Source organism: Corvus hawaiiensis, chromosome 2 (assembly GCF_020740725.1).
Source record: "Corvus hawaiiensis isolate bCorHaw1 chromosome 2, bCorHaw1.pri.cur, whole genome shotgun sequence".
Taxonomy (NCBI): Eukaryota; Metazoa; Chordata; class Aves; order Passeriformes; family Corvidae; genus Corvus; species Corvus hawaiiensis.
Window position 1 is genome coordinate 41,244,101 of NC_063214.1, and position 15,005 is coordinate 41,259,105.

A 15,005-nucleotide genomic window follows, 5' to 3' on the forward strand; every position below is an offset into this window, starting at 1 on the left:
CACACTTCCTCAGGCACAAATTTTATTCAAGCTGAACAGCTCAGTTGAAAAAGGTGCAAACCACCAGAGTTCCATTGCAGCCATCCCTAACTGAGGATAAAATAAAAATAGGAAAAGGATTTGGTGCCTGGGAGAACAGAAACAGCTGGGAGATGACAGACTAAGCAATTACCTTTACAGATTCATCATTTCAGAGCTCCTCAGTTGAAGGAAGTGGTTGTCAGTGCAAAGCACAGATAATTTCAGTGTCAGCACACGGCTCGCTGAGCACAGGGGTTTGCCAGCAGACTTCCCGCTGGTCACTCAGTGGGTAAACGCTCTCGCAGTCAGACCACGCTGGCCATCCTGTCTGTGCAGTTCGTTGTGCAGATATCCCGATTATGATGCAAGCTGAGGGGGGAACAACCTAACAGTCCATCCAAACTCTTCATTTAGGTTTTAGTAAACTTTGTATTTGCAGGGCTCATTTAATTCTAGACACTCCCAACAGCAATAGCACTGCGTCAGGAGCCACGGCCATCCTCACACCATCAGGTATCTGCATCATTCCCCCTGGAGCTGGTTTACAGCTGGACATAGGCTCTCCCTGCTCTGGGAACACGGGCCTTAGGGGAAAGTGCACTGCAAGGGCCTGCATTTGCTCACCTTAAGTGGTTTTCTTTTGTAAAGCAACTCTGGCTGGCAGCAGCACTCTGCAGGGGAGCAGTACATAGGGGTAATGCAGGAAACACAGTCCCCTCTTTCACTGGCACCTCTGTGAAGAGTCCCACTGACTGGGACTATCCTTGTGCCGAAAGACTACGTGTGAGGGAAAGACTCAAGGAGTATTTAGTTTTCAGCACAGAAGTAGTTCCTGCCATGCTCCAGTGCACTGTAGCATCATGTTCTTCCTTGCTTGGCCTGCATTTAAGGAGCAGTGAAGGAACAGTTTTCAATCTCCTTCCCCAAAATCTTCTGAAGGTTAATGCCTATTGAATGCCGTAAAATATCTGGATGAGAAAGGGTTGTAGTAGAATACAGGGTCATGGAGGCATTTTGATGAGAATTTGTAGCTTGAGTTCCTAGAATTAAACTGCCCAAGCTGTGCTCACAGCTTCCTTCCAATGAGGGGATGGGGGCATGCCAAAGGACAGCACTTCACCTCAGCAAACAGATCAGAGACCAAAGTTACTTTTCCTTCCTTAATGAAAGAAATAATCAAGAGCTGTATGCAAAACCACCTATTTTTATTGCCACTTACACAGTTTCAAATATTGAACATTCAGATAAGCAATTATCTGTGTTTATGTAGTTTGTTATTAGTTACTTCACCATAACCTGGCAGAATCTCCCTTTCCAAATTCTGTAAGATTCCCTCCAGCAGATCTTGAAGTACTCACTTTGCATGGTGGCATCTCGCACCAAAAAGGAATTCTTTTTGAGTGAACTATATAGTGGTTGATGAAAAAATTATTATACAATGTAGGCTTTCACAATGTCACTTTTTTTTTCAAAATAATTTGAAGATTCCAGGTAAGACTTCTTTTATTCAAAAAATAAATATATCCTTTCTGAATCAAAGCACTTCATATGACATTAAGTACAAAGAAGAAATGTACTTCTTTGGAAGTTCTGAAATAGACATACAAGAGCTCATGGGAGCAACATTATCCATAACAGTGATAAAAGCTGAAAGCTGATTTTTTACAAATTTATAGCAGAACACGATTTCCTTTTACAATATAGAGCTTCAAACAGCTTTAAGAAAAACACCATTTTTAAAAGTCTGAAAGGCACATAACTGGACCATAAAACGTACTGGCACATTCACTAATACGTTTTATGTTACATTCCTAAAGAGTATCCACGGGACCCTAACCAAGAGAAAGACTGAAAATACCAGCAAGTTCCTTTGCAAAGTACTAAAAGAGTGGCAGAGAGTTCCTTTTGGCTCTTGGTAAAATTAATATCCCAAAGCTAGAGAGTCTGAAAAGCTGCATCATTCAGTTGTATTTGGACGAGTCGCTACATAAACAAACACAACAATCAGCAGTACTACGACAGCCAGCGTGGGAAGCACCACAGTGGTGATCTGTTGCCGGGCCTCTTGCATTGCCTGTTTTCTCTCCTTTTTATCTTTGGAGGTCTCTTTTTTGGGTTTTCCTCTAAGCTGCCTCATCCTCCTCTTTAGATCTTTTTTTTGCTGAAATGTGGGACCAAAGGGTGTGGAACAGCAGAAAATTGTCCAAGGTCTTTTGAAACAAGAGGCTGAAGAATTCCTTTTCTTTTCCGTTGAGTGGCTGGCTGTGCAAGAAACTGCAATAGAAAAAAAAACAATTCTTTTGAGCAAGATCTACACATATTCCAGTCATTAAAACCATTTGCAGCTCCACTTGGTAAATCTTTCTTCCAATGGACACCAGCGCAGCTTCTTTCAAGGAAACAGAACCATGGCGTTCAGCTCATCCACGTAACACTTCCCCCCAAAAAACCAGAGCCATATCAGCCCAAGAACTTGCACTCTGTTAAGCCAGAAACAAAGCCTGGCACCATATATTTTATCCTCCAAGGCAAACAAGGTAACACAGCTAAAAGTTTAATAATATGAATTAGTCTTGCATCAACACAGGGTCCCAGCTGCCCCTCCTTGAAATAGCACCAAGCTCCCTGCTCAGGGGCTATGGCTCCCCACAAACCTGCAGAACGAGGAGGGGCAAGCACACACCCTGCCACAAGAGTTTATCATCCACAACAGGTATTTATTGGCATAAAGGGTACTCCAACAGGAAGAAATGGGGAGAAAGAGCTACTTAATTTAATACTTCTGGTTCTGCTGCCATAGAACAAAGTCTAAATCATAACATGACTCAGTGCTGTCCTCTTATTGCAGCTGATATTGACGAAAAAAAGCCCAAGCAATAACTAGTCTGCTAACAAATCACTGGTGTAGACAAGCAGTCATCAATAAAGTGGAAGGTAGTTGTTCTAAAGCATCTCCTAGACATTTTTTAAATACAGAAGAATCTATAATGTGAGATTAGCAAAAACACAGCATGGTATGAAAGCCTCTCTGGAAGGAGTATTAGCAGGTCCTTAGTATTTCCATACCCAAAGTTTTTGCCCTTGAGCTGCCTAGAGCTGTGCAATTCCCTGACAGTGCAGCAAGGGTGGATGCCAGCCATTGCTTGTATTCTTCTCCACCACATCCCCCAGTTCTGCTGTGGCACAACAGCTGGACACAGGCCATGTGAGTTGAACTGAAGTAAATTAAGAACTCAGGTTTTTCCATCACTCTAATATACTTGGAAGAAAATATATGTAGAAATTAGTGGGTTACTGCATCTTCCTCTTTTCTTTCCCTCTTCTTTATATCAAAATATAAAGATGATTTTGATGTGCTGCTTGCTGTAGGTGAGAAGCATGTGTCAACAAGCACAGCTGCAAAGCTCAGTTCACCCCAGACAATTTCCTCTTGATATGAAATCTCTGGTCGATGCTGAAAGTTGTCTTATGACTACTTCTTTAAAAAACAAGAGGAGGTTTCACTGAGAGTGGGATGCTTTCTGTTGGTGTTACCACTCAATCTCATTTGTCACCCTGATCACAAAAGCAAAACGGAACTAAGAACACTCACATACAAAACAAGAATCCTCACCTAAAGGTTATGTGCTGCTACAAAGGACTTCTCATCCTTTCTCACAGGTAACAACCTGCCTGCTGTGAATCTCATCCAGGCAATTACTTTGCATCATTTAAGGTACAATGTGGAATAACTCTGCTAAACTTGAACCAATGGAAGCGATCAAACTATCATAGCAACCCTGTGGTACCAGACAACCAGCAACAAGGCAAAGCATCAATACTTGTGGCTTTATATGGTCCATCCTGAATACAATCTAAACAAATAAACAAAACCAAAACAACAATAAAAATCCCCACTCCCAACAGAAAAAAAGGCTCAAGCATGACAAGATCTCAGTGTTCAGCTGGATTCATCAATCCTGCATCCCCTGTACACACATCCTTCAGGAAGTTTTCTGATCATGAACTTCGCAAATTCAGCTTGCACTCTGAAGCAAACCTTCATTTTGGTTTTGATACAGCAGGAAAGGGAAATTTTGGTGCCTGAGATATTTTTCAAAAGAGGAAACAATAAAGTTCAAATCTTAAGAAGAATCAATTCCTTCTGAACACTGCAGCATTAGAATTAAAATATGTAACAGATTTAGAGACCAGAAGTGGTCAATGAACTTCCTGAGGGGGAGGTAAACAGGAACTGGATAGAGCAACCACACAACACCCTGTTCCAATCTTTTAATCTATGGGACTACTTAATTTTTAAACTTTTGTAACCTTCTTCTCAGAAAATCCTCAACTCTCTCCCTGACTCAGGGCAGAGCTTTTGGTATTACACCTTCTGCAAGCCATAGGTTTCTGGTCTGGTGTTGTTTTTTATCACTTCTCTAATTAACTCCTGAATTTCCTCTGGAGCAAAAACAAATCTTTTATCCCTTCCATTTCCATTCCCTCTCCTGCTCTGGTCACAAGATTCATTACCAAACTCTAGAAAAACTACTATGCAAAATAAAGTTTTACATTTGTTCTCCAGCATAATTAGCCAACCAGAGCATTTCAGGCTGTATTTTGGTATTATTTTCTGTTTCCACTGTTAATGTACGTCTGCGGGTTTTGTATCTGGATTACCCACAAGACCCAAGAAGTGATGGACAGCAAAAGCCTCTGGGAACAAAGAGGAGTTGCCATGAAACCAATCTCTCTAACAATAAATGTATGTCTTGTTCTGTGCAGCATCACTTACTACCCAGACATTAAAAACACCAGGATAGTTTTTTAAAATCTCTTTTGAATGAATATTTCATTCTGAAGCAGAATGATACTAAGTTAATTACATACACTGGCTAACATCTGATGGCTTAGAACAGAAAGCCTTCCTGCAAACGTCAGCACCACTTGAATTGCAAGCTGACACTCTCCAGTTTGGGAATCTGGCATCAATCTCCAAATAAGTTTCCAGTAGACTGTGTTACTTGGCTTTGCTACTGGTAGAGATGGACTCACACAGAAACTGGCCCAGAGTTTTCAAAGAAATGAGCCTTAGGGTTCATCTTAACTGAACCATAAAATGCAAGTGGGGAATCTCTGCAAGTTGCTGCCAGGGTCCTGCTGCCGCCAGGTGCCCGGCCGTGACTGCCAGGATTGGACATTTGCTGCAAGAAACAACACTTCCCCACAGGAAAAGTCCAGGATGTTGTAGATTCTGCTATGTTCATCCTGGAATGAAACAGCCCTGAAAAGCCAGTGCTCAGCTGGATATGAGGAAACTCTACAGCCCATGTTGTACAAGCACATTAAGAGTGCCACAGCTATCCCCTTCCACTGCCAAGCCTCTTACCAGCCCCCGTGGACTCCACTGACTACTGAAAATTATGGGAAGAAAGAAACAGATCCATAAAGCACATCAAGGCACTGACAGGGGCAGGATTACAAAATTAGGGTCTTGTTTCCTGTGGCGTGCACAGTCCATGAGAACAAATGATCTGACATTACTGAGCTACATCCTCCCTCATCCAGCAACCACCCTGCTTGTGCTCAGGGAAGGCTGAATGCCAGTGAAGAGAGGAAGGAAGAAATACAGCATTGGGATGGGTGTAATTAACAGTCTCATTAGCACTGCTGATTTAAAACATCTCAGAGCAAGTCACTATCAAAAGGTCAATGAGAAAGTGATGTCCCACAAGTACTTCAGTCTTGTGCAAACTCTTACCTGACCAGCTGCAGAAGAACTGGAAGCCCACCTTTCCTCTTCAGACAGAAGCTGAGTCTCCTTTTCATGCCAGTCTCCCCTGAACAGGGCAGGGCTCACTGCCACAGGCTGCACACATCCCATCCTCCTAAGGCTGCTTCCCATTGCTATGAACTGCTCCACTGGCCCAAACATCTGCTCAGGGGGGGGAAGTGATCACCAAACTGGTTCAACTACTGCCCTAACTGGAAAGTCAGCAACTCCCTCAACTGGGACACAAGTAGAACAGCAACAGAAGGGATTAACAGACTCTAGAAGAGTCTAAAACCTGTAGTCCACAACACTGTGACAGCAGCCTGGCACTACCCAGACATGGTAACTTCACCTAACTTTTATCAATTTTGAAATTTCAAATTCGATAATAAAATTGCATGGGGTGATGAGGTTATTTTTAAGTTCAGTACAGCAAAGTTTCCCCCAAAAGCAGGAACTTGCTGGCTAGAAAGAAACAATCTTGATTGCCAACTCAAGAAAATGAGTGTTGACTTGGTAAAATTATTTGAAACACCCATCTCACAGAGCCTACTGCAGCTTGATACTGAAGAGCTAAGGTTTCCAGAAGAAAAAAAAATTAAAAATTTTCAGGTTACTGAGAAGAAACCTAAAGACATTGTTCTTCAATATAATACAAATTCACAAATTTAGTATTGTGGCTTGCCTACTAGAGCAATTACATTCCCCCTTGCCCATCATCCACGTTGCTTTTATATACAAAAGTGCTCTTCATTCTGTCTTCTGGGTTCAGTTACTCTGAATTGTTTCTGCAGAGCTAACATCAAAACCTGAAAACATGAATTGGTGGACTGAGTCACTGAAGTCACTCATATCACTGCTGAAGTATTTGCCAGCATCTTACAGCAAGTCAATTGCGGCTAAGCAGGGATAGTTTTATACCAGTAGTCTGTAGTGGAACCTGTAGGGACTGGTATCCTTCAAAATATACCAGCAGTCTTCCAACCAGATCAATGGCAGCCTGTTGGCTCCTTTTTTTTTGGTAAAATTAACCCTGACCCTCAGTAACCTGCAGTTAAAAGCTCCTCACACCACACATGGCTATTCCTGCGAGGTTGAATGGCAGCCTTGACTCCGGCTATGCCAGTGCTCATGGAGTATTGCAAATTTGCATATCCTTCCACATGCAACACATGCACAAAAGATTTTGTTTATCTGCACTTAGGGTAATTGCATGTCTCGATGTCTAAAGAACTTACTATCACCAACCTTACAGCATGAATGTATTAACCATGTTAAACTGACTAATTTTTCTCCAAATCCAAAATTACAAGTGTTTGCAAGCCAATTTGGATCAACCTGGCTTCATGATCCTGCTACCAACACTGCAACATTGCTGGAACAGCAAAACAACTTGAAATTCAAACAAACAATCTGACAGGAATTAATTTTTGTAATTTAAATTTTCCCTTAGGGGCATGGATGTTACTGAGACATTAAAAATAAAATCAAACAACAAACCAGCAGACAATCTGGACACACAGTATTCAGACTGCCTGCCAGCAGTTGGAAAAAAAGACACAAGACATCTAAGCAGACAATACTCTTCAGATTATTTGAGTATTAAAAAGCCCCCAAACCAGTAGTTCCCAATCACCAAGCCATGCCAGCATCAGAGTTGAGAAGACCCCAAACCAATCAAGCTTATCAGCTTGTTATTTCATTTTGCTGCTGGGCTGATTACTTGAGGGTCGTGCAGCCAGAGCTGCTGCATGGAGGCTGGAAAAACCATTGGGCCCAAGAGCTGGAAAGAGAAGGAGGTAGAGACCCAAGGGGCAAAAGGAAGCCTGGTCAGCAGAGAACCACTGCTCAGCACTGTGTGGTCATTAAAACAGGAGTACTCCCCAACCTCTGACAAAGATCATCCTTCCCACCAGTGAAACAGGACTGTTCCTTGAGTGCTGCTGAAGCCCCAGGCCACGGCACAGTGCCCTCTCCTTGCGCACTCCCAGCAGAACGGACACAGGGGCTCTGTGCAGCCACAGCAGCAGTGTAGGGCCTCCTACACACAAGGCTTTAATGCCCTTTACCTCACAGAACTTCAGCTTCCCTGCAGCCGAGCCAGTGGCCACTGCAAGGAAATGGCAGCTCCTGACAGAGCAGAAGGAACCCTGACACGCTGCCTCAGCCAGCATGGGGAGCCCAGAACCCACAAATCAGCTGAAGTGCTATCATTCTTACTTCTGTCCTTAATAAAAGTGGGGTCCAAGCAACAGAGATGCCTTATTTCCTACCTTTGAAACCCGGCAAATGTTTTGGGTTTTTTTAATGAATGACTGAACTGCATGTAACACTGTAACACAAACCATGGGTATTATTTAATAAAGGCCAAGTCTTATTTTAGGCTACCCCACAGAACCACAGTATCAGCTGGATTGGAAAAGGCCTCTGAGATCACTGACTCCAACCTGTGACCAGACATCCCCATGTCAAACAGACCATGGCACTAAATGCCATATACAGTTTTTTCTTAAACACCTCCAGTGACTGTGGCTCCACCTCCCTGGGCAGCCCATTCTAATATCTAATCACCCTTTCTGAGAAGAAATTCTCCCTACTGAGAGCTTGAACCTCCCCGGTGCAACTTAACACTGTGTCCTCTTGTCCTGTCACTGGTTGTCTGGGAGAACAGACCAACCCCCACCTGGCTACAACCTCTTCCCTGCTAATTGTAGAGAGTGATAAGGTCACCCTTGAGCCGCCTCTTCTCCAGGCTTCTTCTCCATGGAACACAGATTTATTTATCATTACTCTGTAACTGATTTTACCTTGAGGTGACATACCACATTTTGGATGGGGAATTTTCTTTCATGAAACTCTAAGGTCTGTCCCTTGCAGGAATAGCATCAGCAAGGTCACCGATTTCTAAGGTGATTTGGCCAGATTAGACATGCAACTAAATGGGAATTTTGAAAAGTATTTCAGTAGAAGTCTGGAGCAGATGTGCAAGCAAGAATACCGGTGCATGGAGCTCTAGATGAGGTCTCCACAGAGTACAGTTCTGCACACAGCATTTCTACCCACCCAGGGTCAACTCTGTTTACTCTGTTTTTGTTTTGGCAGATGGGAGAAAGTAACAACCCTTACATCTTCTCTGAAGAACATCTTCATCGCTTTGTGTGGCTATTACCCAGGTAGAACTTGCAGGAGCACATGGACCAGTTTGCACCCATCTCCCATGCAGAGACAGAAGCTAAACTTGCCCCGGTGTTTGTGTCAGACCCATTAGGCACCCAGTGCCTTACAAGCCTGGCTCTATGTAGGAAGCTTTTTGGGAAGAAAAAAAAGCAAAAAAGCTTGACTTTAACAGTTTTTACACAACTGCAATAGTAATTGTCCAGCAGTACTTCCATCACATTCAAGCACAATTACTATACTTCACTTTTAACACTAAATGAAAAATTACAGTTTAAAAAATCTTCATTATTTGACTGGTTCTATGCAATCACTTGTGTGGGTGACAGAGCAAAGATTTGCCAATTTGACCAAGAGTGCTGAACCCTAAAGATTGGGCCTGCCCAAAGGATTAGCAAAACACTTCAATCCTAGTCACATCCTCCATCCCTCTCCCAAACCTCCCCGACAACCCACTCTGAGCAACACAAAAGCAGCTCCGTGATGAAGTGAATATTCCAGCTACAGAAGAGTTTCTTATGGTACTGAAACACAGTTCTGTGCAAGCACTAAAAAGGGGAACTTATTATCAATTGCTTAAAAAAATCCCAATTTTTAATTTGTACAAGCCATCCCCTAACAAAATGATCAATGACCGCAGCAACAGCCAAAAAAAATAACTTTCCTTCTCCATGATCAAAATGCTCTGGGTCACCCACTCCTTTTAAACTGAAGCTGCACAGAACTGATGCATACCTGAAGATAATGCTTGCAATGCTAAATTTGAGCTCTTCTCTTTCAGTGACACTGTCATGATTTCAGAGTCTGTTAAAATTGAAGAAAAGCATTAAGAGAAAAATTTTTGCTCTGTGAAAAATGGATTTTCACATTACAGCATGAGGCCAATTCTTAATATCATAAAAATTTACCTCAGTCTATTTGACTGTAGCAAAGAATTACAATTAGCAAATCAAAAGAACCCTGTTTTCAAGGGTGAAAGCTTTTAATTATACATGTAGCAATATGGAAATATTAAGATTCTGTTTGAAGTCAGTTTAACATTATTTTTTAATGAGAGGTGGTGGCTTTTTTTCTAAAGCTGAATTGACCCATCATTACTGCAACATCACATTTACTGTAAATGCAGCTTTGAGAGTCTCCAAACTACTCACAGCATTTGGAAAATGAAAGCCATCACTGAATGCTGCCAGAAAGTCAGAGAGAGCAAAGCTGCCAAAGGAGAAAGCTATTTCTATATGATTTTCACAGTTCTAAGGACTTGGGTATAGCGAGCAATCTCCATTAGAAACAAAGAGCCAAGGATCTCAGCATTTGGGGAGGCATTGTTAAACAGAGGCGAGGAGATGTGCAGTGCCATCCTATCTGCCCTGAATGCAGCAAAGAAACTTAGCAGAATGCAATTAAAACAAAATAAATAAAAAGGCAACTTATTTCGCTCCATGAACAGGTGGATAAATAACCCGTATTTTTCCTGGTAGAGAACCAGCATCACGACAACTTTTCTAACAGGCAGTCCAATGAAGAAATACAACTAATGTTTACTGAAAACACAAGAAAAATAAGCATGTAATTTCTGCCACTGCATGAATTCAAGTCCTAGGGGAGGCTGTAAAAGAAGAGCTTGCCATTCATATCTTTACAACTACAAATGATCTTGCACATAAATGCATTAAACCACAATGCCTAGCATATGACTTGGTATTATGTGTTTGCTCAGCTGTTTTCATAAAAGGTAATTTTCTCAGCTGTTCCTGACAAGGCTCCTTTGGATACAAAATATTTATCTTTCCACTGTATTTACAGAAATTCAGTTTCTAAACAGCTACACTAAATAAATAATAAACTAGTCACTAGTGCCAGAGCTCCTCAAAATTTAAGTGCTGCTTTCCCAGACCAACCCCCAGAGCCTGGCATCTGCCAAAACGGGCAGCAACAGGATCTGTTGTGAAAACGATGTTTCTGTTTTCCAGTCCAGCTGCGTCAGCCCACCCAGACCTCGAGTGTCACTGCCCACACCTCAAGATGAACTGTCACCAGAGGGTAGCAGCGCTCATCTTCTGAAATGATGACGACCTAGATAGGAAACACACTCTTCCTACATGAGGTCTGGTTGTTGCTTCCCCTGCTCAAACTAAGGGGTTCCTAACACAGTCACTCAGTGAGACAGCATCACTATAAACGCGTTTGAGACAGATCCCCGAGGCATGTGCCAGGCACAATGCCAGCAAGTCCGAAGCCTGATGTTACAGTTTTGTAGTGCAAACAGGGAGCTGAGGGACCGTCATTGCTTTTCATTACGATTCTACTGTCTTTAAAACTTCGGCACTGAAAACTCAGTCCAGGCTAAAGATTGGCAGGCATTAAACCCATGCCCAAAGCAAGCAAGGATGGAATTTAAATCTAAAACCACAGAAACCAGAGGTAAGAGCTGAGCCTAGGCGGCAGGGGTGTGTGTGTACATGTGTGCTCTGGAGAGGGGAAGGATGCAGAGTGACTGAGAGAAAAGCTGGAAGAACAGTCCCAAGATAGCAGAAATCTAGAACATCCAGAAATGTGTACTTCCTGACCACAAGACAATCTGTGTATGTGTCACAGTATGCAGGATCAAAGCTATTTGTGAAACAGTTTGTTTCTTCAGAAGGCACAAAGGGAAATCTCACTCTTCCAGCTCAAACATACAGAACTATCTGGCACAGGAATAAGCAAGATGCGTGTGTACCTGGGTTCCTGAAATTCACCCTGACAGTCCCACAGGGGAAACTGGACAGCACTGCACTGGCAACAGCACTTAAAATTTTATTCTATACAGTAGCTTAGACGTATTCACAGATTTAAAGCAAGCCTGATGCAAAGCCAGAACACACTGAATGATGGGTTCAGATCTCAAACTCATCCCCTTCGGGGCTTGTCTGAAGTTCTGGTTTTTCAAGCTTTTCTTGGCACAGACAGTTTTCCAGTAGGAGGCTGAGGAAAGACTGCTGGCAACATGCCTGTCTCTCCCTGCTTCTAGATGTGCCAGGGAAGGACTGCATTACACTAGAGAGCAACTAAATCACACAGCAATCAACCCAAATACAACCGATGAAGTGGGTACCTGTGTTACTCCCCTCTTGACTTGCTTTCCAAGCTTTATTTTAGAGCTCTTGCAGTGCTGCCATTTGGCAGATTTCACTCCCACCTCTGCTGCCTTCTACACACTCTCATTTGATCTGGATAATCAAGTCATCAGTGAATGAAATAAGAGCTTCCACCTTACATTGGAAGAGCACTACAGGTTTAGGCTAAAGCTCTTCCTCCAGCAGCCAGAAATCTGCATCTTTCCCTGACACTGCTGGAGCTGCCTGAAGCCACAGAGTGTCCAGCTGCAGACGTCCTTGGGGGCAGGGGTCAGCTTGCAGGCAGGGGTCAGCTGCAGCCTGCAGGAAAAGCTGGCTCCTTCACAAGGAGCGAGCCCCAAACAAAGGTGGTGTAAAAGCGTCCGCAGTGGCAAAGGATGAGAGAGGGGTCTTTCCTATGAGTTCCAGCCGGTCTATTGCCAGTGGAGGATCCAGGGTCAAAGGCAAGGGAGTGAGAAAGAACAGAACATATTATATGGGGGTGGAACAAAGGGAAACAACCAATGGGGATTGACTGAGGAGGAGGAGATAACAGGGGAATATCCAATAGGGACGACTTAAGGGAGGGAATTATATGAGTAGGCCAATGGGACGTCAAAGAAGGGAGAACTTTCCAGAACTAGTATGTAAGCAACTAGGGGAAATACATAAACGTGAACTTATACATAAAACTGGATGGAGAAGTCCTGAACCAATAAACTTAAACAGGTAAACTAAGAACCACTAGGGATGTGGGAACTTGCCGTAACCGCGGGGTGAGACTCAGACCTCTGTGTTCTGGAGGCCTGTTCACCAGTCCTCTGAATGCTCTGCTGCAGTGGCCACTGCCACACGCACTGCAACATTTCCCAAATTCCTTTCAGTTACACAAACGTTCTCAACATCAGTGTGAAAACAATGCAATCAAGACACCTTTTTTTTTGAGGGGGGTGGGGGGAAGGAAGATAAGAACTGAGACTCACAACACAGGATGGGTGGGGATTTTTTTCTTCCTACTACTGGTCTCGGTAAAATCTCATTCTGTTTACTCCCCAGCTTAAACCTGAAGTCTTACTACATTTCACTAAACAATCCCACATTATAATAAAGCAAGTCGGCTTTCCTGCCATGATTGACAGACTCTTTATAATTATTTAAGGGGGAGGCACATAATTACATACAGCTGGATTAGGCTGATCAAATCCCTGTTAGTGTCTGTCAATATACACATACTAAGACATTAATGTAAACTAATTTAAATGCAGAAAATTTAATTAAGACTTAATAAAATTACAAACAGAAGAAGGTTTTGCACAGTTTAACCAAAGGAAGTTTCTCAGCAAAGCCACCCTATAAACACAAACCTGTTTTGCCTCATCAGCTCTGCAACACTGGTTCTTGCACCACATATTTATGTATTCTTATTTACAGTTCTACTGCCAAGACTTTCCCCCAGCTCAAAAACTTAGAGGCAAAAGCAAATGCTGTGAAGCCACGTGTGTAACAGAGTCCATTATGAGCAAGCCCAGGTAGTCTGAGGAAGATGTCTCAGAAGTTCCTCTACTCTGTGAACAGCTATTGATCAGTACCATGGTTCAACACAGTACAGTACAAGTGACCTCCTTTTAAAGCACTTACCAAGACCAAAACATCACCTCCCCCTGTGCAACACTATTCACATTCACCCCTCTCCTTTGGTCCTGGTACAGCCTCCTTTTCCACTCGGGTTGTTTTTAAAGCCATCTGCTACAGTCACAGTGCTCTCAGAGTCACCAGTGATACACAATACTGCATTAACCCCAGTAAGCTTAGTGCAAGACATCAGCCTCACTCTCTGCTGCATTTTTCCAAGGGTAGTCATGCTTGTGCCCTGCCTTAGCTGTCTTTTTCCTGCAACTCGTAAGGACACAGTTGCAACTGATTTCCTAATGATAGGTGAAATATACTGGCAATGGCATACCAGCCCCTTCAGCTCGTGTAAGCCCCTGTGTGCAGTGCCAGCCAGGAGTCCAGTTGTCTGCACGCATTCCCTTTCCCCCTTCACTCCATGATAAGAACTTGTCTTACTCTGTATCTGTGCATGTTATCACCATTTCCAGCATAGATGCCCTTGCTGTTTCTGTGCCAGCATTTTCCAAGACAGTGACCCAACCAGAAGGGTGCAGAAGCCACACTGTGCCACTGTAGACCTCCTCTCCACCATCAAGGACCCCTGTGCTTTGTTACTAAAAAGTAGCATAGCAGATCTTACAAAGGGAAACTTGCTGATCCCAAACATACTTGTTTTCCCATGCTAAGATTTCCTGATATGCTCCCCGCCAAATTAAATCAATTTGAGTATCTCATTAAAGAAAAAGACATTGCAGATTTTGTTCTATTTTTATTAGTCTGCCAGTTCAGCCTGTTGCTCTGATCTGGTTTACTTGACGATTCCTTAGCTTCTACGCTCAGCCACTTTTCTGTGAAGGCCCTACAGTGTTTCAGGAATATTAGAAAATGCTGAATAAGATACAGGACCCTCACCGTGGCCTTACCCAAAAAGGCAGCAAAAATTCTGAACAAGTCCATTTCACAAACATGAACATTTCCTGCAGAATTAGGCCTTGTCAGCTCAGGGAAGAAGAAGACGGAAACAAGGAAAAACTTGAGAAATATAAGTGCTAGAAAGGATTACAGTGCAATCTTCTGGAAAATATATTAAAACTCAATACCATATTAAAACTGATGAAAAACATTAAGCCCTCCTGTGTTCAATCACATCCCTCCAAAGCTCTTGGCCAACCTCTCCATGCTAGAGACAAATCACTGTTAGACAACCTTTTCTGAACAAGTCTATCACTTATTCTAGTTTATGTTCTGTTTCCTTTGGCAGCAGAGCTATTTAAGTCATCCTTCTAATCCAGAGCCTCTGGTAATTTTTCTTTTCTGTTCTAGGGCAATTCTTCAAAGCATCATAAAGG

General features: G+C 42.8%; 1 protein-coding gene across 4 annotated transcripts in view; it reads right to left on the reverse strand.

The window, feature by feature from the left end:
* Positions 1-1,205: 1,205 nt before the first annotated feature.
* SMCO4 (single-pass membrane protein with coiled-coil domains 4) overlaps positions 1,206-15,005 on the reverse strand; it is a 29,238-nt gene continuing 15,438 nt past the window's right edge. For 3 of the 4 annotated variants that reach the window (XM_048294541.1, XM_048294540.1, XM_048294539.1), the window contains exon 2: positions 1,206-2,295. In XM_048294541.1, coding sequence (XP_048150498.1) covers positions 1,979-2,158 — 180 coding nt within the window. In that variant the 5' untranslated portion in view covers positions 2,159-2,295 and the 3' untranslated portion in view covers positions 1,206-1,978. Of the gene's footprint in view, positions 2,296-9,685; positions 9,708-15,005 lie in introns of those variants that run through there. The other variant, XM_048294538.1, reaches the window with a different exon arrangement.